Source organism: Schistocerca americana, chromosome 2 (genome assembly GCF_021461395.2).
Source record: "Schistocerca americana isolate TAMUIC-IGC-003095 chromosome 2, iqSchAmer2.1, whole genome shotgun sequence".
Taxonomy (NCBI): Eukaryota; Metazoa; Arthropoda; class Insecta; order Orthoptera; family Acrididae; genus Schistocerca; species Schistocerca americana.
The window spans coordinates 891,312,064-891,335,670 of NC_060120.1; the positions used below are offsets into that span (position 1 = coordinate 891,312,064).

A 23,607-nucleotide genomic window follows, 5' to 3' on the forward strand; every position below is an offset into this window, starting at 1 on the left:
ACTGCATTTAAGTCAGTCTCTTAGCTGACTTCAGCCAATTGTGTTTCAGTTGACACTACACTCTTCAATTCTAGCATGATCATGAATTCAGAAGACACCAGGTATCCGAGGATAGATCGCAAGCTCTCAAGACACATATTCACAGCCTGCTGCGGCTATCTTTACGATTAAGACATTGGTCTCAGTCATTACCAAAAATGTACTGATGCATGTTTAGTTTTTTTTTATCTCTGTGAATTGAATGAAGGAGAAAAATTTAGGTCAATGTCTCACCAATGACAGTCTCATTAATAGACAGAGCACAAGCTCATAAAGGGAGGAAAATATCTGTGTCTTTGTCAAAGAAACCACCCATAATTAATTTAGAGAGACCACAGAAAACCTACACATGAATGGCTGGACAGGTGTTTCAACTACCAGCCTTCTGAATGTTGTGGTCTTCAGTCCTGAGACTGGTTTGATGCAGCTCTCCATGCTACTCTATCCTGTGCAAGGTTCTTCATCTCCCAATACGTACTGCAGCCTACACCCTTCTGAATCTGTTTAGTGTATTCATCTCTTTGTCCCCCTCTACAATTTTTACCCTCCACACTGCCCACCAATACTAAATTGGTGATCCCTTGATGCCTCAGAACATGTCCTACCAACCGATCCCTTCTTCTTGTCAAGTTGTGCCACAAACTCCTCTTCTCCCCAATCCTATTCAATACCTCCTCATTAGTTATGTGATCTACCCATCTAACCTTCAGCATTCTTCTGTAACACTACATTTCGAAAGCTTCTATTCTCTTCTTGTTCAAACTATTTATCGTCCACGTCTCACTTCCATACATGACTACACTCCATACAAATACTTTCAGAAACGACTTCAGAATTTGAAAGAGTATTCCAGTCAACATTGTCAAAAGCTTTCTCCAAGTCTACAAATGCTAGAAACGTAGGTTTGCCTTTTCTTAATCTAGCTTCTAAGATAAGTCGTAGGGTCAGTATTGCCTCACGTGTTCCCATATTTCTACGGAATCCAAACTGATCTTCCTCGAGGTTGGCTTGTACCAGTTTTTCCATTCTTCTTTTAGTTACAACTACATCAAGTCAGTCAGATACCTTCACTATATTTTTTAGTTATTTGCTCAAACTGAATACGGGTGATTCCATATCAAGTGGTCAACGGGACACCACTACGCTATCTCAGAGTTTGTTCAAATTTCGTATGCTCCTTTGCTAAGCAACAAAAGGAAGATTTACAAATTTCTAGCTCCCAACTTTTAATTCTTTATAGGTAGGTGCTTCCTACGTGAAAGGTGCACAAATGTTGCAGTCACTTTTCAAACAATTTAGACACATTCTAAACACTGAAATTCAGTGGAGAATTTTGGTAAGCTGCAAAACTTTGCAAGACAGTTGAACGGTTTGTGTTTTGCACATTCTATACGTATTATGTCATTTGGCTCACTGCTTTTTCTCTAAGTGGAACTTAAAGTATTCAACAAATTTTACTGCAATAAATTTTTTCCCAAGTTGAAGTAACTTGATCTCTTTATCTAGTTGGTTTAGAAATCACTCCTTTTGCTACCTACTGCTTAGTAGCTTTTTTTTTTTTTATAAAACCTGTAAGTTTTACCACTTGTGGGTTCATAGTTTTTGAAATAGTCGGGGATGAAGTTGCATGAAAACAAATCTGCTGCTAAAGCAAATGATTTTTGAACCATTCTATCTCAGAAGGGTTGTTTCATATAGACACTTGTGTTAACTACCATTTGAGAGCGCATATTTTTCTCGAAAAATATCAATTTTCTACAAATGTTTTTTTTTTTTCTATAAAGGTCTACAAATATCAAGTAAAGTTTCTCATTTAAACAACTGTTACATCATGCAGGGTCTGGGAGATGACCTGGGATAGATGCTGCAACGACCTTGCAACTCTGGCTAAAAAATAGGGGTGAGATGCGAATATAAGAACTCAACAAGAGAGTTCTCTTAGCCTCCCTCACCTCAATTCTCCACAATCCTACCTACTACAAGTGGTGCCCCCGTTCAGCTGAGCAACCCAGTGGAAAATTGGGTAACCAACCTCAGCATGAAAGTGGGTCAGTGGACCAACAAGATGTGGAGAACAGTGGAAAGCTACAGGAAACCACCACTGGAATTACTTCCCAAGACATTCATGGGACGGACTGCTTTGTAAAATATTCCATAGGTAAAGCTTCCCCCCAATCGGATCTCCGGGAGGGGAATACAATGAGGACTCCAGAGATTAGGGCAAATGGAAAAGGAAGGAAGGGAAGAAGAAGAAGGAAGACTTATAGAGGATTGGGACTTGGAATGTCTTAACCCTTCTCCAGGAAGGGAAATTAGAAAACGCCAAACAGGAAATGACAAGAAATAAATTGGATGTATTCGGAATGTGTGAGGTGAGATGGGGTGGTTGTGGAGAACTAGAAAGTGATGACTTCCATTTGTACTATTAAGGTGAAGATAAAAAATGGAATGTATGGGGTTGGAATTTTGATAGTTAAGGGGTGCAGGACGTCAAACTGGCCGACTTGGAGCAGGAGAGGGACCACAGGACATTTTAATTTCCAGTGCCTATACTTTTACAAATAAATTCATAAAACTTTGTCAGTATGACTAGGAAGGATTCAGGATTCACACTAATAGCAGCAGAAGTTCAAAAACATAACAAAATAAATTTGTTTTACATGTGAAATTTCATAATTTTTTCACTTACTATTCGCTGCATTTGTTGCTATAGGTACACTTTTCTTCATAAATAAGAGAGATGGTTCGATGACTTTTGCACAGCATACAAACCATACTTACAGGTGTATGAAACACTATAATCTATTTAATTTATGAAAAAATGAATGAGCTGTTATGTTTTAAACTTTATGTTTAGAAAAAAATCAAATTTTGTAGTTAATTATCTCAATTTTTACCACAGTTTTTAATAGCTTTGGAAAATTCTAGAGTTTCATACACCTGTAAGTATGGTTTGTATGCTGTGCAAAATTCATCAGAGAATCTCTTTTACTTGTGAAGAAAAATGTACCTATAGCAACGAATGCAGCCAATAGTAAGCGGAAAAAATGATGAAATTTCACAGGTAAAAAAATTATTTTGTTATGTTTTTGAACTTCCACTGCTATGAGTGTGAATCCTGAATCCTTCCTGGACATGCTGACAAAGTTTTATGAATTTATTTGTAAAAGTATAGACAGTGGAAATTAAAATGTCCTGTGGTGCCTCTCCTGCTCCAAGTCGGCCCGTTTGACATCCTACCCCCCCTTAAAAGAATGAAGGACAAGGTTATCAAGGTTGAATATGTTAGTGGAAGAATAATGATGATGAAACTGAGAGGGAAAAAGAAAGACTTCGTAATCACCCAGGTCTATATGCCAACAAGTAATCATTCAGATGAAGAGGTAGAAGAATGTTATGAGAAGATAGAAAACTTAGCAGAGAGAGAGAAAAGAAATGCATGTATTGTTGAAACAGATGATTGGAATGCGGTAGTTGGTGAAGGACTAGAAGGAAAAGTTCTGGGAAAATTTGGACTGGGAGAAGGAAATGAGAGAGGGCAAAGATTGTTGAAACACTGCAATGAAAATTTCATGGTAGTTGGTAATACTCATCTGATAACCACAAAACATGACAGCATACTTGGATATCTCGATTTGACAACAAAAGATATCAAAATTGATTACATAATAATACAACAAAGATACCGAAATTGTCTAACGAATGTCAGAAGTTATCCAGAGGCAGATATTTATTAGTAGTAACTGAGGTTCTAGTTAAATTGAAAAGAACCTGGAAAGAACAGAAGAGAGAGCACATTAACTTTGAGAAACTGAAATACAAAAGCAACTGTGAAAAATTAAAGAATGTATATTGTGAAATCATGATGCAAGGACAGGAAACGGAATGCACAGAAGGAAGATGGGATCGTTTTCAAAATAGGATCAAAATGGCAGCTAAGGAAACGCTTGGAGTCAAGGAGAGGAAAAAAGTAAAGAAAGAATGGGTAAAACCAGATATGATAACCAAGATGGATGACCTCAGGAAATGGAAAATTGTAAACACAGAAGAAGGGAAGCGCAACTACAGAAGGTTAAATAACAAATTAAGCAGGGAGACAGAAAAAGCATAGGAGAAATGACTGACAGACAAGTGTGACAAGAAAGAGAAATCAGAGAAAGAAGGAAAATATGATTTATATATAAAAACAAAGATGAGGTGACTTACCGAACAAAAGCGCTGGCAGGTCGATAGACACACAAACAAACACAAACACACACACAAAATTCAAGCTTTCGCAACAAACTGTTGCCTCATCAGGAAAGAGGGAAGGAGAGGGGAAGACGAAAGGAAGTGGGTTTTAAGGGAGAGGGTAGGGAGTCATTCCAATCCCGGGAGCGGAAAGACTTACCTTAGGGGGAAAAAAGGACAGGTATACACTCGCACACACGCACATATCCATCCACACATACAGACACAAGCAGACATATTTAAAGACCTTTAAATATGTCTGCTTGAGTCTGTATGTGTGGATGGATATGTGCGTGTGTGCGAGTGTATACCCGTCCTTTTTTCCCCCTAAGGTAAGTCTTTCCGCTCCCGGGATTGGAATGACTCCCTACCCTCTCCCTTAAAACCCACTTCCTTTCGTCTTCCCCTCTCCTTCCCTCTTTCCTGATGAGGCAACAGTTTGTTGCGAAAGCTTGAATTTTGTGTGTGTGTTTGTGTTTGTTTGTGTGTCTATCGACCTGCCAGCGCTTTTGTTCGGTAAGTCACCTCATCTTTGTTTTTATATATAATTTTTCCCACGTGGAATGTTTCCTTCCATTATATTGATATCATTAATTGGAAAATATGATTTGATTTACAAAGAAGCAATGGATTTGACATACAGGGAAAAAAAGAAACAACAATGGACTAAAGGAAGTAGACAGCAGACACTAAAATGGCAAATGAACCCACAGAAATAATGAGAAGATGGGAAGAATATATAGAATGGCTATACGCTGCAGACAGCTGACCAAGTGAAGAAGAGCTTGGGATAGAAGAAGAAAAAGTTGCAGATGATGACAATGGAAATGCAATACTAACTACTGAGATTGAAGCATCTATGAAGGAGAAGAAAAATGGGAAGGCAATGGGAATTGATGAGATTCCTGCGGAACTGTTAAAGTCATTGGAGAAAGAAGGGAGTTGATTGAATTGTGTAATCAAATATACATGACTGGAAAATGGCCAAAGGACTTTACAGAAAGTATCTTCATACCTATAGAACAGAAAAAAGAACAGCAAAAAGTGTGAGGAACATAGAACAGTGAGCCTGATATCACATGCAGCCAAAGTCTTGCTGAGAACGCTCAACAAAAGGCTATATGTAAAGTTGAATTGCGTAATACGATATGAACAATTTGGTTTCAGGCAAGGAGTGAGAACTAGAGATACCATTGGGCTACTGAGAGTGATAGGGGAGAGGTACATGGAGAATGAAAGGAAGATGTATGCTGTGTTCATTGATCTTGAGAAGGCTTTTGACTGTGCCAGATAGGACAAACTGATGGAAATCCTAAGGAAACATGGAGCTGACTGAAGGGATAGACAGCTAATTAGAAATTTATATTTAAACCAGAGAGCAAGAGTAAGAATAGGAGTTGTGATGAGTGAAGAAATTGAAATGGGAAGAGGTGTAAGACAAGGTGGTTGTTTATCACCAACACTGTTCAGTAACTATCTGGAGGAAATTATTAACGGAAGTTTTGATGGAAGGAGAGGAGTTTGTATAGGGGGTCAGAGAGTGGAATGTGTAAGATTTGCAGATGACATGGTTGTGATGGCAGAGAGTGCAAGAGAGATGGAACAAATGTTGGATGATCTAAACACAAAAGTTGAAGAATATAGCTTGAAGATTAACAAGAAGGAAACGAGAAAGGCATGGTATAACTTTAATTACTTGGGAAGTGTAATAATGGATGATATTTATTGCTCAACAGAAATTATGAAAAGAACTGCAATGGCAAAAGAAGAACTCAAGAGGAAACAGAAATTACTTTGTGGACCACTAAACAAAGAACTGCGGAAAAGACTTGCCAAGTGTTACATCTGGAGTGTTGCACTGTATGGTGCGGAGACCTGGGCATTGAGGAAGGAAGATGAAAGAAGATTAGATGCACTAGAGATGTGGATATGGAGAAGAATGGAAAAAGTGAAATGGGAAGACCGAATAAGGAATGAAGAAGTATTAAGAAGAGTTGGAGAAGACAAACATGCTGAAAGTCATTAGAAAGAGAAAACTGAACTGGATTGGACACTGTTTGAGGAGGGACTGTTAATTGAAGGAAGGAATGGTGGAGGGAAAAAGGGGAAGGGGAAGAGGAAAAAGAAGATATCAAATGCTGGACGATATCCAAGGAGACAAATATTCAGAAATGAAAAGACTGGCTATGGACAGACAAAAGTGGAAGAAGCTTAACCTGCTGTAAGGCAGAATACCTACTACTAGTACTACATCATTCCAGAGAGGGAAGGACAAAGATGAAAAATTAATTTTTATATATTTATTCTCTAACATCAAATTGACTAAATTATTGTTTTGCTGACAATTTCTGTCAGAGAAAAGAATTATCTGGGAATGTAACTTGGTGAACATGAGAAAAGACTCTCAGAAATGTTTCCATTTTGATATATAAATTTCCTCACCACTTGTTTTTGAGGAGGAAGGTGATGCAACAATCATTATCTGTAAGCTACTGCAACAATATGTGAAGCAATAGCTATTTTCTCAGGTGCATAATTATCTCTATCATTGATACTCTATGGTCCAGCATGTGATGCCTCATGTGTAACATAAAAACGATAAGGTCACAATGTTTTAGGATCACAGGGGGAATTAACAAAGTTTCAAACTTTAATCAACCTTTACTTCAGTAGGTGCAGTTTTATAATTGATATGAATACAATAAGTTGTCAATTGTGGATGTATAATACCACTCAAAGGCTGCTAAATTTTGGGGATATTGTTGAGCTGTTCTGACCTAAGGTTTAGTGATGAATATACAATTTGTCTTCATCATTATGCTATTTTGATGACAAAATTTGAATATTTGAAAGGATCTGCTGTAATTCTGTTTTAAAGGAGAATCATCTCAGTCAGAAAAAATCTGATTAATGGAACTCTGGCAAATCAGGTGAATAAATTTCAGTAAATATGCTTCGACAGGGCAGAAGTTTAAGCTTTCACATGGAACACACTAACAAATTGTCTGCTGTTACAATTTGGCAACTTAGCAAACTTTGTCTGACTGACTTTGCATTTAACATAGTCTTTTAGACAAAGTTTGCTAAGTTGCCAAATGGCAACTGTTAGTGGCTTCCAACCTGGTGAGTTGTCCAGAATATGAAACTGATGTTTGCTAGTAGCATAGCTAACTAACCAGGACTATAACTTTATGAGTTTGACAGTTTGCGGCATTGAATCAAAAGTTTACCTACTGTATCAATGTGGTAGCTGCCCTGGAAGAAACGTCCTCGAATCACACCTTATTTGCATGTATACTGACATTCATCCTGAAGAAACTGGAATACAGACATTCCCATCACTCGAAACTACAAATCTGTTGGTAGATGATTCTGTCACAAAGATAACATCAAAACTCTCTGGCCTCACCATTCACCACTTTGTTACAAAACATAAACACAATTCCTCAAAATTATGAAACACAACCTTACGACTGGTGAAGCAATTGCACTGCATTATTTTGCAGATCACACCTTTGTTGTCCACGACACTGTCTAGGGTTTTCACTAGGAGAACAGTCAAGCTACTGCACATCACATTATTGTCTACTTTATCAAAATTAAGCAAATACAATGCAAAACTTTTAGCGTAGTTAGTAACAGCCTAAGACACACCTACTCAATAGCTGTCTAGCTTGCAAGACTGGGAAGTGGGCCAGATGTGGATCAAATCTACAGGATTAATAACTGTGGGCTGGCACACCAGCCACCCTGAGTGGTCTTTTTGGATTTTCCATTTTCATTTATACAAATGGTAGACTGATCCCCAAATTACACCTCAGAGAATGTGATACATGGACAGATAACATGCACCAGCACATCGAACAAAGTTTACACGATTCACAGACAGATGGTGCACATTACTTACTTCATTTGGTTACCTAGGCAACTGAGGCACCTGAAAGGGCATCCAGCCATAAAGTTGAATAATAAAGTAAAACTTGCAAAATCCTGAAAAAGCAGACACCGTACAAGATGGGATAAACACTAGAGAAATGAAGAAGAAGAAAATGAGTAACAGCTGAACACATTATACAGTAGCATTTCATACCTTTTAGACAAAACTTGTGGGTTAACTGAAATTACAAAGACATATCTGCAGAAAATCAATCAAATACTTCAGTGGTAGGCCTGCAGCCAGTACACAGACTTCGAGAATTTCACCAATCAGTACTACTACCTCACAGATTTTGGTGCAAACACTGCAATAAGTAAAGAAAAGTTTGCATGTGATGAAACTGAGGACACTGTCAAATGACTATATACAAGAATAATCCTGCAGTGCCTGCAGGAAAAGCTATTCCTCAAAGCTTTGCACTTATATGCATTCTGTGAGCTGAACTTGAATAAAATTGAGTTCATTTTTGTTAGAAAGGACCAAACTAAACAAGGCAGAGCATTCCAGGAGGAAAGGTTTTCTTTGACAATAGGTCAGTATAGGAAAGATACTGTCACAACAAAATTTACTGGCAACTTTCCAGTCCCAACTGGAGCAAAAGAAGTGAGTCGAATGATATAAAACTTGCGATGCGGAGAATGAAAACTATTCAATCATCTTTCTAAGTTTTGCAGCTTTACCTGAATTATCAACTGAATTACAGCACTTAGAACATAATAAATTATCTTAAATGTCTCCCCGACATTTACTTACCATTCACTTAAGAGGCCATAACACATGAAGTATTAACGTTTGTAATGCCAGAAATTTGTAAACTTTCCTTTGGTCACTTAGTAAAGGTACACACCAAATTTGAACAAAATCTGCGATGGTCAAAGTTGGGTTCATCTCAAACTAGACCACCCATATATATATTTACTTTAAAAAAAAAAAATGTTAGTCTTTGCATCTCTAACATTCAATTTTCTAACCAATTTAATTGGCTTGTTAGTTTTCCCAATACCCTAAGACTTACTATCTGTTGTCACCCCCCTCCCAAAAAGTTACAACATTTAACTGCCCAAGATTCATTACTGACTGATGGCATTTTGGTGTTACAATAAAGAAGAATTATACAGTTTTTCTAACAGTCAGGAGTACATTAAAGGAAAAAGCATCTACACGACTTTTACTTGCTATGAAATACAGACAAATATGCATTTTTACCTTTGAATTCAATTTCCAAGCCGCTGAATTCAAGCTCCACACCCTGAAGTGCTTCGCTAAGGGTCTCATGATAATGATTGATGGTGTCTTTCGAGCCTACACAGAACGGCAACGAAAAATAGGCGTAAGTTTCTTGGCGGTTGTGGTAGGGTCCCACAGTGTTCATCCACAACACAACTTCCTCATTATCGTTGTACTGAAAAATAATTGTATGACAAATTAGTTTGTTGAATTCTAATCCCATTCTAATTACAGGTATATGTCATATTATTTTATTTGTAATTAGGATTGACACTGTAAGCTAACAGAGCAACTATACTGCTGCCGGCATAAGATTTCACTTCAGTGACAGCCCTTAACAAACACTACGAGGCATTTATATTACAGTCTCACGGTTTCAGCTTTCTGATCACGTACGGTGCAGCTATTGCACCAGCAAGCACGTAAAAAATATTTACGTAAACACCACGAATACTTACTATGTGTGTATGCTCGTCAGCGTTTACTCCCAAAATAAAAAACAAGCACAAAAACAACAGCGACATAATTTATGACAATATGCAGGTGTCCTTTAGCTGTTACTACTCTTCACTATCATCCGCCCCCTCCTCACCATTTCATCGATATAACACAGTTGTCAACAACACTGCTTCGTAGGAATATTTTTCGCTATTGCCACGTCAAAACACGAGATGTCTCTCACGTCGCAAAATGCTTGACATATACGAGCGTTCACCAAAGATGTTAATTGCAGACGAATCTAAATTTACATGCAGAACCAGAGATACTAAGTCTACGATGACACCAACGATCTACAGATGAAACCATGACTTTCGTCTAAAGACGAAATCTGTGTGCCGATCGGGTACTCTCGGCTGGCCTCGGGTCTGCAGCGCGTAGCACTTTCCGATAGTAGTCAGCGAAAACTTACAGTAGTCTCCTGTGTACTATTCGCGTGTTTCAGCTGTAGTGCGTTTGGTTACGTTTAAGATAGCTCTCATTTGAAACATATAAAAATATAGTTGCAATTTGTGCTCCGCAGCATGTGGCAGTCATAAAAGCTTACATCGTAAAATTATCCAAGATACAGCCACAATAATCAAAATTTCCGTAAAAATTAACTTTTGTACCACAAGGCGGTGTCGGATCCAACAGGTTTGGTTTCGTTTACAAAGGAAACAGCGCTGATTTGTGTTATGCCGAATGTAAACCAAATGAAATTGATTTATAGGGGGAAAAACAGTTTCTTAGCTAAATATAGTATGCGACACGAAATGTGAGATGTATCCTGATATTCCATTTTGTTTCAGGAAAGTTAATACTTAAAAACGAACGTTATTTTTTACTTTACTTCAGGAGGGTGAAACTCACCTGAGGAGATAAGGAATGCAGCTTCCTACTTCACCTGAAATCCTTACCACAGATTACACTTGAACATCATTCTTTCCGACTTTTAACCTCGAATGCCTCAGTACTTGCTATACCCAAAAATTATGCAAAGAATGATATTGCCACAACGTTCTTCTGCTCTCATATCAAATATTAGGGTTCCATATGTGGACTTTATATACGTTTCATCAAAAGTAATGAAATAATGAATTTCTCTATTTAAACAATCTGATGTCTCATTTGATGAGACACACTCTATGTGTATAGGCTGTTCTTATTCTAAACTCTCAATGATGCAACATGCTAAAGTAGTCTTAATAACCGTTGTTGTTGTTGTGGTCTTCAGTCCTGAGACTGGTTTGATGCAGCTCTCCATGCTACTCTATCCTGTGCAAGCTTCTTCATCTCCCAGTACCTACTGCAACCTACATCCTTCTGAATCTGCTTAGTGTATTCATCTCTTGGTCTCCCCCTACGATTTTTACCCTTCACGCTGCCCTCCAATACTAAATTGGTGATCCCTTGATGCCTCAGAAAATGTCCTACCAACCGATCCCTTCTTCTGGTCAAGTTGTGCCACAAACTTCTTTTCTCCCCAATCTTATTCAATACTTCCTCATTAGTTATGTGATCTACCCATCTAATCTTCAGCATTCTTCTGTAGCACCACATTTCGAAAGCTTCTATTCTCTTCTTGTTCAAACTATTTACCGTCCATGTTTCACTTCCATACATGGCTACACTCCATACAGATACTTTCAGAAATGACTTCCTGACACTTAAATCTATACTCGATGTTAACAAATTTATCTTCTTCAGAAACGCTTTCCTTGCCATTGCCAGTCAACATTTTATATCCTCTCTACTTCGACCATCATCAGTTATTTTGCTCCCCAAATAGCAAAACTCCTTTACTACTTTAAGTGTCTCATTTCCTAACCTAATTCCCTCAGCATCACCTGACTTAATTCGACTACATTCCATTATCCTCGTTTTGCTTTTGTTGATGTTCATCTTATATCCTCCCTTCAAGACACCATACATTCCGTTCATCTGCTCTTCCAAGTCCTTTGCTGTCTCTGACAGAATTACAATGTCATCGGCGAACCTCAAAGTTTTTATTTGTTCTCCATGGATTTTAATACCTACTCCGAATTTTTCTTTTGTTTCCTTTACTGCTTGCTCAATATACAGATTGAATAACATCGGGGAGAGGCTACAACCCTGTCTTACTCCCTTCCCAACCACTGCTTCCGTTTCATGTTCCTCGACTCTTATAACTGCCATCTGGTTTCTGTACAAATTGTAAATAGCCTTTCGCTCCCTGTATTTTACCTCTGCCACCTTTAGAATATGAAAGAGAGTATTCCAGTCAACATTGTCAAAAGCTTTCTCTAAGTCTACAAATGCTAGAAACGTAGGTTTGCCTTTCCTTAATCTTTCTTCCAAGATAAGTCGTAAGGTCAGTATTGCCTCACGTGTTCCCATATTTCTACGGAATCCAAACTGATCTTCCCCGAGGTCGGCTTCTACTAGTTTTTCCATTCGTCTGTAAAGAATTCGTGTTAGTATTTTGCAGCTGTGGCTTATTAAACTGATTGTTCGGTAATTTTCACATCTGTCAACACCTGCTTTCTTTGGGATTGGAATTATTATTAATAACCAATAACCCTGAATTCCAGCAACACAGTTCCCACTTTACTAGCAATTTCTTCATTCGAAACGTCTTTAGCAAGAAAATTTCCGAGGTCACTACTACCAAGATTATGCATTATAAAACAGTTTGCCCAGTTTTCAAAATATTTCACACACAAACAAAAACTACATAAACACTGGTATAGTATAGATCTTGCTCCAATAATAGACTCATTAAGCTAATTAGCTTATATCACAATGCCAGTCATCTGTTTCTGATTCTCCACTTCAGAGCAATACATTAATAAATACTTCTGCACCTCCGTGACTGTAAATATAATTACTACAGTGTTTGTGCTATTGGCAGAGGTGGTCCGATGGAAGGCACGTTACATAAAAAGAAAAAGATACTTGTAAACTGCTTTAGTCAGACACAAACTTCTTGAGAGAACTACATGAAGTTCCATTAAGTTCCGCAGCTTAAAAGTAAAATTGAACTTCAGATTAATGACGCAAACCAGAGAGAAAGACGTTTGTGGAGCCATCGGCAATAAACACCGGATTCAGAGCAATCTATCAGTGTAGTCTTCTGCACTCACACTCAGAAACCATAACATTGGCCAGTTAAGATAGTAAGAACTGGAATATTTTTCTCGTGAAAAATTTCTCGTAGTTTTGGTAGAAATTAAGGGTGTTTTTAGTTGTGGGGTGTATTTTTAAAGAATTTTTGAAGTCCTTCATTATAGTAAACTTGGTCCTAAAACTGCATAAGCAATCTATGAAGTTAACACACAAATTTGAATTTCTCGCGGAATGAATTAAGCATTTCCCTGTCCTTTGCTAATGTGTAAGTTTTTGTGGTCTGTCACCTAGAAGCGTCACGTGCTGTCCCGAGGCCAGCAGAGCGCAATCGATCGGCTCTCACGATCGGCACCAAAATTTGCTGTCGCTAGACACAAGTGAAACCATGGAGGTAAGAATGTCCATAGATGAAATCATGACAACTTATATCACAAGGTTATTGCTAAACAGTTATGAATGTTTTTATCATATTCTCACATCAGCATGGGCCATTAAATTTCCTATTACAGTTGTTGCAGATTATATTGAAAATCACATAACCTTGGCGTCTACATGTTTGACTACAAAGCAGGATGTACATGATGCAGTGATTTGAGTGCTACATAGTTCGATACATTTTTGCTGATAAGGCACAGGAATTAATAAGGAAGATCAACACAGTATAGCCATTGTTGACAAGTATTTTTTGGAAAATGTTGCGAAGCATACATACGTTCAGTTTTAAATTAATTGAGGTGCAAGATGTTTTTAATGTGTTAAAAAAAATAAGTGGAACAACTTCATTAGTGATATTTATGGAGTGAATATAGCGATGTTAAAGTATGACCTGTTCACCTAGGAGAACTATTGAGAGATGTAATCAACATATGCATAGCAGAAGCCCACTTTCAATGACACTGGAAAGTTACCCCAGTCCACAAGAAAGGTAGCCTCTCAAGTTGTAACTATTAAAGGCCTACGTCAATATTTCCAACACTACAAAAGTAACTGAAGCTGCGCTGAATCAACAAATTGTATATAAGTAATTGTTGACAACATTTCTGCTGGGGAACAGTACTTTTTTAGTGCTTTAAAATGAACATAAGCAGTCTCGACCGCAAGAAACCTTTATTTTTGCAGTTAGTGATTTCAGCCAGTTTTTGAGAATCTTCAGACGTCATACCATGATAGTAGCCAGAGGGGGTGCATGGAGCTGCGGTACGACTCCATGAACGTCAACACAGTTTATGTTCATTTTAAATTGTGTTACTTTGAAGAAAAGTGATAGCATGGTTCCAGGTCGTCAGAAAACAGTGCAGTGAAAGCTGCTGTGTCATTTCACAGTGTATCTGAGTCTAACCGAGGATTTTGGTCAGGAGAGGGAGGAGGGTGAACTCATAGAAATTTTGTTATCACAGTGCCAAATCCAAATTCTCTATAGTATTTGAAAGTGTTTTCTTGATCTATTATAATACTAACCACAATAGAGAGAAAAATTTCCGGACTCTTAATCCTGAAAGCTATGTTGCAAAGAATCTCTCTCTCTCTCTCTCTCTCTCTCTCTCTCTCTCTCTCTCTCTCTCTCTCTATCTATCTATCTATCTATCTCTTTCTCTCTCTCTCTCTCTCTCTCTCTTTCTTTCTCTCTCTCTCTCTCTCTCTATCTCTCTCGCTCTCTCTCGCTCTATCACTCTATTTTTGAGGAAACAGGTGTGGCTTTGTAGTGAATGTTGTGGCCCCATAGCCCCCTCCTTCAATGGATTTGCCACTGCACTGCATTAATCGACTAGAAAACAGATTGTTGGCTCAAGATTGACTTTTAGATTTCTCAAAAGCTTTTGGTACCGTCTCCAAAGAGATATATTAAATAAGCTGCTGTTATATTGCTTTTCATTAAACGCTGTTGCAATAATTAAATCGTATTTACAAAGCAGAACACAGGAAATAGTTGGTAAAGGCATGGACTGTTGGTGGAATTTCCTCAGAGTTTGGTATTGAGTACATTTTTATTTTAATGAGATGCCATAAAACATAATAGGCTACCTACTTGCCACTGTTTATTTGCTGATGACTTAGTGATTGGACCATCAATAGTGATGAAGGTTGGTGTAATGCAAACTCCTGTATCAATCGAAGTAAAGCATAGGACCCACAGGGTATCTGGAACCATAACATTCAATTGAATCAGAAATAGGCACTGTTAATCATCTTGGAATAACTATTGATTCCAAAGTGACACTCAATAGTTTTATTGAGGCCAAGAAAATGCTGTGATAGTAACATGTTTACATGTTTATTACTGCACTTGTAGAGTTAGGATGTGATTAACTATCGAAAAGTAATATAATGCATACATTATTTTCAATTTCTTAAATATAGTAAAAATTATGTATTCAAAAATATGTAACGCCACAACAGCTAGTGACTTATTATATATATATATATATATATATATATATATATATATATATATATGTGTGTGTGTGTGTGTGTGTGTGTGTGTGTGTGTATCATAACTGTATTGTTTCCTTTAATATCTGAGGTGACCTCGGTGATCTCTACAATAATAAATTCAGTTCTTCAGTTCATATCGATAATACATTTAAGACTAAGTATGGACAAAACCAAGTCTTGTGACCCAATCTATCAACAATCCAATAAACATGACAATATCATACCAATTTTGCCACACTGAAAATAGTTATAATAAGTAATAACACCAAGAAAAATACAATTCTAATTGTTGTTATAACTATGGGGCTCACAATTGCTTGTTGCATTTGTACAATAAAATTATGGCATTTTGTGCTAATTTCTTTATTTTCACAACTGATGCTTTTCATGTCCATGTACACTGACAAATAGCCATATAATAACAGCATGGACCACACATTGTTGGAATAATGCACGATGCTAAAAAGAAATTATACAAGCAGTCAAGAGACATAAAAATTTAATTCTGATGGAGAACTGCAACAGTATGAACAGAAGGAAAAAATTTAGTAAATTTAGACTAGGGGAAAGGAATGAAAGGGGAAGCCATCTGCTATGATTTTGCACAGAGCTCAATTTAATCACAGTTAACACTTGGTTTAGGAAGCATGAAAAATTCGGAGAGTCCTGGAGACACTGGAAAGTTTCAGAAAGCTTGCATAATGGTAAGAGAGAGATTCTGGAAGCACATATCCAGCAGCAGATATGGACTCCAGGTATAGTCATTAGTTATGAAGTACAAATTAAAACTGAGTAAACCAGAGAAAGATAGGAAGTTAAGGAAATGGAACGTGGTTAAACTGAAAGACTCACTGATTGTTGAGAATTTCAAATGGAGCATTATGGAACAATTGACCGAAACAGAGGAAAGGAATACTAAGGACAATGAATTGGAAGCTTTGAGAGATGAAGTAGTAGAGGCAGCAATGTATAATATAAGCAAAAAGACAAGACCCATTAAAAATCTGCAGCTAATGCAGGAGATAAGGAGATTAATAGATGAAAAAAGGAAATATGAGGGGTTTTAAGAAAGAAAGGTACACTTTCTGATAAAACATAAACTACCACATATTTAGCAGCAACATGTCTTTTTGAATTCTTTACACGTTTCTCCATTTTTCTACAAAGTTTCCATGTTTGTTTAATGATTTGTCATAACATTCCACAAGCTTTTGTATTCCTAAGTCATAGACGTCTCCTGCCTGTGAGAATAACCAGTCTTTCACCTTGTAGTCGATTGTGAAGCACTTGCCACTGAGAAACTCCTTTAGATAGCAGAACAAGAGAAGATCGCTCTGTTTCCAAATCTAGACTGTATGATGGGCGTCTAGTCTGTTCCCATCCAAATGAACTGATCTGATTTTGGGTGTGAATGGCAGAATTGCGTCTGGCATTGTCATGCAGCAACAGAACTCCAGACACCATAAGGCCCATCACTTATTCTGTTTAGTGCATTGAAGTTTAGCCAGGGTAGTGCGGTGAGCAATTGCATTTATTGTTGTGCCCTTGTTGCATAAACTCGAGTAAGAAGACTCCATTTTTCTGCCTAACGTGGTTGGCATAAACTTGAGTGCTGAGATTGTCTGCTTACTCTTGACCCTGTTAGTTATGTCGTGAGACACCATTCCACACAGTGGCATTTAAACTTTGGGGGTTTGGGGGTCATGTGGGAAACTCACGTCTCGTTCCCTGTGACAATGTCCTCTAAAAACTGATCACCTTCCTTATGCTACCGGCCCAAAACTCAAGAGTACAAGCCATTCTTTCCACTTTGTATTTCTCAGTAAGCAGCCTGGCAAGCCAGAGTGTACACAATTCATGAAACTGCACCTTTTCAGAGGCTATTTTCTGTCCACATTTGTAAATTCAAATACTTAAGTTGAAATTGTGAATCACTGGTTTTCACTTATCTTTTCGGCCATAAATTTTGCCAAGTCTTCTGAGATCACTCATGGTTGGCCTTGTCACAGTTCATCATGGACATTTTCCTGCCCATACTTGAAAGCTCCCACCTAATTATGCACTTTGCTGTCACTCATCGAATTTGAGCTATACATCCAATTTTTCTGTCAATGAATTTCCACTGCTGCAACGTTCCCTACTGTAAAAAACCGAATCACCGACTGTATTTGATAGTAAAGGGCTGATCAATTTTTTGACATTGTAAGCAACACAACTCGACAATATCAATGCAAATGGCGTCGTTTTACAAGCAAAGCACACCAGAAATCAGTGTGCATAAGTGTTTCAAAGTTTGCATGACATTTGATTAGCTGTAGTGATTGAAACCCAACCTTCTGAATAACCCTCATACAGAAAAGCATAAAACGAAATAGGCAATGGAAATACAGACATCTAAAAAATTAGACTGGCAGAAAATATAAAATAAAAATGGCAAAGCAAGACTGACTACAGGAGAAAGGTAAAATTGTAGAAGTGTGCATGGATTTGGAAAAGATAGATGCCATTTACAGCAAAATTAAAGAGTCCTTCGGATGAAAGAGATGCACTGGAATAAATATTAAGAGCCTGAATGGCAAAACCAGTAGTAAGAGAGGTGAAAGTTGAACGACAGAAGGAATGTACCGAAATTCTATACAACAGGAACAAATTTTAAGACAATATATTATAAAGGATAGAGAAAGTAGATGAAGATAAGACAAATGTGATGATTCTACAAAAAGAATTTGAGAGGGCGCTGAAAGATGTAAGTAGAAATAAGGCACCTGGAGTAAACTACGTTCTCAGAGAGTTATTGAGGTTCTACTACTTTTCCAGGTATGCAAGATATATGAGACAAGGGAAATGCCCCAAGACTTCAGTATGTAATTTTGGATTCCAGAGAAATGAAGACGTGAGGTAATACTGTCATTTCAACTTATCTTAAAAGATAGGTTCATGAAGGCAAACATACATATATTTAGAAAAAGCTTTTGAGAATTTTTAGGAATACTGTCTTCAAAAGTCAGAAGCTTGGATGGAAAATACAGGAAGTGAAAGGTTATTCACAACTTGTATGGAAAACGGACTGCAGAATTAAGAGATTAAGGTTCTGAAAAGGAAAGAGCAATTGAAACTAATTGATTAGAATCGAATATAAATTTAAGTGTTTATAAGTCTTTTCTGAAGGCGTTTATCTGAGATGTAGCCTTATGTGGAAGTGAAATGTGGGCTATAACCAGATCAGACAAGAGGAGAATAGAAATTTTTGCAATGTGGTGTTACAGAAGAATTCTTAAGATTAGATGGGCAGATATCCAAACTAATGAGGAGGTACTGAATAGAATTGTGAAGAAATGAAATTTACCGTATAAATTCACTAAAGGCAGGGATCAGTTGATGGGATACATGCTGAGGCATTAATGAACCACCAGTTTCGTAATCGAGGGAAATGTGCAAGATAAAACTGTACAGGGAGATCAAAGCTTGACTGCAGTAAGTAGGTTAAAATGGGTAAGTTGCAATACCCTTGTGCTATGTGAATAGCTGCATAACATCAGTCTTTGCACTGAAGACCACTGCATTAAAATGATACTAATACAGCATCAGTCTACGGAAATTAGGTATTTATATGTTTCCTCATCATTCATGCCTTTGTTTATGACAGGTGTTTGTCAAATGAACTAAACATTTTGAGTCAAGAATGACTAATTTTTTAGTAAACTGATGACTCGCCTCCACAGCTGAGATTGATAAGGCACATCTGTGCAATGGCGCTCTACTAAGATATAAAGCCAGTTCAAACTCTGGTGGTGCACGAAATTTTCATTGCCAATATTTCACCAGCAAGGGGAGTAGAGGTGATGGTGTATCATTCTTGATCACCAGTCTTTACATCAATGTCCCAGAATAAATTTCATATCTCTCTGCAGTGTCTCATTAAGTGAGGGTATGTGGCACTGTTTACAGCAATCCTTACATTGGAGAGGACGCTAAGCTCAGAATCCCTTTTGCTATTGTTCCATGTGCTAGCATGGAGTTCCACCTCATCCTTTTTCTCATCACCATCATACAACAGTAACATGACACTACACTGCATACTCACACACACACACACACACACACACACACACACACACACACACATTAGACTGACTCACTCTCTACAGATACACAACTGACCCTCCTCTCACATGTTCGCTAGGAAAGAGGCCACAGAGTGCAAATAAGGAATACCCTTTCATACTAGGCAGCTCAGCTCAACCAGCGTACAACATCACAGTCATCGATTCCTTCTGATATTTAATTTAGTTTAGTAAACTGACGACAAAGCAGAAACTGTGAAGACGCTCTCCATGTCACAAATGATTCAGCATGGCCCATTAACAATATAAAAAGTAGCACATGAGGGAAGCTTCTGTTATATCTTAAATACAGGGCAAGGAGTAGAAAGTTAAGAAGCTAAATCATATGTGAAAAAGGCATCAAACTGAAAAGCTACTTATTTAAGCCAACATCTATTTCTAGAAGCTTAATTGTAGTGAAGATGTACTTATTTATTTATTCATTTATTTAGATTTTTTGCATGTAGGCCATCAAGCTGATGAGTTTTGCTAACATCACTCGTAGGTTGAGTGGATTAATATTGGTAAGACTGACATACAGTTGTGGTACATTCATTCACCTTACTATTCTAATTATATTGCATGTTACAACAGAGGGACAGTAGATTAGAATTTACTGAGTGAATATAAACATGTTTACTAAGAAGGCTTTTAACTACCTGTGGAACAGCTTTGATTCACAAGTTTTCAAAGCATGTGGCAGCTTGTTGAACCATATCCACCCATTAATATGACTATTGTTAGTTATTTTTAAATTTTTTCTCTGCCTGAGGTAGTTATCCTTACATCTTGTATCATAATTGTGTCTCACTCCACTTATTTACTTTGTTTTTACTATTCAGAAAACATATAGTAAGTTTATACAAATGCTAGGAATATACTGTTAAATATTTATGTTGGGCAAAGATTTCACAACAGGACTCTCTGGACTTTAGTCCATGCACATTCCTAGTGGCTCTTTCTTCTAATACTAATATCCTATTCAGGTACAGGCCTGCCACACAACCCCAAAGTTCAGTACCATAATTAAGAAGAGGATAAGTTGTTCTGTAGTAAACAATGTTTAGTGTTTGACTTGGGACTCTTTTTGCCAGCTGACTTATCAGAGACACCTACAGAAGTAATGTGGTTTACCCAACGTAGACTTTTGTCCAGGTGACCATCAAGAAATTTAATGTTAACCGTTTATGCTGATGTAATACCACAACTATTGTCTATTTCAGCCTCGTCAGAATCATTGTTTTAAATATTAGTAGCTGGGAATTAAAGATTTTGGTATTTAGACCCTAGTGTAGAAATTAGATGAATTTCTTCTGCCACACTCTTACTTGCAGCCAAATGTAATGCCTCAAAGTCTTTTTTATAAAATAAGAGGGAGGTGTCATCAGCATAAGTTAATACATGTGAGTAGAACCAAGAAGAGAAAGGGGCCAAGTATCAGTCCCTGCAGCATCCCCTGGATTACTGTATCTCAAGAAGACTGGAAATCTGTTACCTTACTATCTATTTTACTGAAAGTTCAGTATACTGTTAGTGATTTGTCAAGTATGTGGTGAGTTATTGCAGCGAGGAGTACTTGATGAGCAACCCATGGTTGAGTCAAAGGCTTTGGAAAGATCTAAGAATTTGCCTGCTGTCTTTATACCTTGGTCTAGGAGGGGGTACACTTTTTGGAGAAATCAACAACTGCAACAGTTGTGCACTGACCTTTCCTAAAGCCATACTTTGTTTCTGTTAATAATTTGTTCTTTGTAAAATAAGCAGATAGCTGAGAAATGACAACCATTTCAAAAATCTTACTAAAGGTAGGGATCAATGATACTGGCAGTAGCTTGAAACATATTTTGTATTCCCCTTGTTATGCACTGGTTTAACAATGCTTATTTTTGGACTACTAGGATAAGTCCTTTCCCTATTACTGAAGTTTACAAGGTACGTTTGTGGTTTGACTATATCTTTTATGCATTTGTAACTATTACGCTCAACGTACCATGCAAACCAGCTGTGTATTTGTTCTTTAATGTGAGGGTTACCTTTTTTATACACTCCTGGAAATTGAAATAAGAACATCGTGAATTCATTGTCCCAGGAAGGGGAAACTTTATTGACACATTCCTGGGGTCAGATACATCACATGATCACACTGACAGAACCACAGGCACATAGACACAGGCAACAGAGCATGCACAATGTCGGCACTAGTACAGTGTATATCCACCTTTCGCAGCAATGCAGGCTGCTATTCTCCCATGGAGACGATCGTAGAGATGCTGGATGTAGTCCTGTGGAACGGCTTGCCATGCCATTTCCACCTGGCGCCTCAGTTGGACCAGCGTTCGTGCTGGACGTGCAGACCGCGTGAGACGACGCTTCATCCAGTCCCAAACATGCTCAATGGGGGACAGATCCGGAGATCTTGCTGGCCAGGGTAGTTGACTTACACCTTCTAGAGCACGTTGGGTGGCACGGGATACATGCGGACAAGCATTGTCCTGTTGGAACAGCAAGTTCCCTTGCCGGTCTAGGAATGGTAGAACGATGGGTTCGATGACGGTTTGGATGTACCGTGCACTATTCAGTGTCCCCTCGACGATCACCAGTGGTGTACGGCCAGTGTAGGAGATCGCTCCCCACACCATGATGCCGGGTGTTGGCCCTGTGTGCCTCGGTCGTATGCAGTCCTGATTGTGGCGCTCACCTGCACGGCGCCAAACACGCATACGACCATCATTGGCACCAAGGCAGAAGCGACTCTCATCGCTGAAGACGACACGTCTCCATTCGTCCCTCCATTCACGCCTGTCGCGACACCACTGGAGGCGGGCTGCACGATGTTGGGGCGTGAGCGGAAGACGGCCTAACGGTGTGCGGGACCGTAGCCCAGCTTCATGGAGACGGTTGCGAATGGTCCTCGCCGATACCCCAGGAGCAACAGTGTCCCTAATTTGCTGGGAAGTGGCGGTGCGGTCCCCTACGGCACTGCGTAGGATCCTACGGTCTTGGCGTGCATCCGTGCGTCGCTGCGGTCCGGTCCCAGGTCGACGGGCACGTGCACCTTCCGCCGACCACTGGCGACAACATCGATGTACTGTGGAGACCTCACGCCCCACGTGTTGAGCAATTCGGCGGTACGTCCACCCGGCCTCCCGCATGCCCACTATACGCCCTCGCTCAAAGTCCGTCAACTGCACATACGGTTCACGTCCACGCTGTCGCGGCATGCTACCAGTGTTAGAGACTGCGATGGAGCTCCGTATGCCACGGCAAACTGGCTGACACTGACGGGGGCGGTGCACAAATGCTGCGCAGCTAGCGCCATTCGACGGCCAACACCGCGTTTCCTGGTGTGTCCGCTGTGCCGTGCGTGTGATCATTGGTTGTACAGCCCTCTCGCAGTGTCCGGAGCAAGTATGGTGGGTCTGACACACCGGTGTCAATGTGTTCTTTTTTCCATTTCCAGGAGTGTATAATTTTCTTGAACCTCATCAAATTCAAAACTCACTGCTTGGGGGGGGGGGGGGCTGATTTGGTATCTCTCAGTACATTTCTAAAGTGTGTGTTAGACTTACTGTTGGTGGTATGAAATGTTTATTAAAAAGGTTACACAATGCTTTTGATCTTTTTATAATATTACCACTCTGTATAATGCAAAGGTGTAATTCATTGCAGTCATTGGTTACCTCAAACTGTCCTCACAGTTGCTACAGGGGTTGCCACACTACCAACTGTTAAGCAGACCTGGCTGAGACTTCGCTGCAGATTACAGGAGACACAAGTGGATTCCAAACGAAAAATGAGTGACAGGAAGAAAAATAAAGAGCAAATAAAGAGCCAAACCATGATACAAATGACCTGGCAAAGTGTGAGAAATAAAAAATGACATTGAAACCAGTTAAATGAATAAAAATGATAATCAAAGGCTTTTAGATTTAGAAAAGTAAAAAGTTTCGTTGCATTTGACAAGATTCGGACATTCAACCTTGTCCATATCAGAATTATATGCCAACTACTACACTATGCTATTACACTGCAAAATGCTGTTGTATTTATGAC

General features: G+C 38.6%; 1 protein-coding gene across 1 annotated transcript in view; it reads right to left on the minus strand.

Moving 5' to 3' along the window:
* The window catches only part of LOC124595827 (transmembrane 9 superfamily member 3), a 111,263-nt gene extending 101,105 nt beyond the window's left edge, over positions 1-10,158 (minus strand). The window contains exons 1-2 of the mRNA XM_047134725.1: positions 9,892-10,158; positions 9,413-9,608 (exon numbers count right to left, since the gene is read on the minus strand). Of these exons, the coding sequence (XP_046990681.1) occupies positions 9,413-9,608; positions 9,892-9,957 (262 nt within the window). The 5' untranslated portion in view covers positions 9,958-10,158. The remainder of the gene's footprint in view (positions 1-9,412; positions 9,609-9,891) is intronic.
* Positions 10,159-23,607: the final 13,449 nt, after the last annotated feature.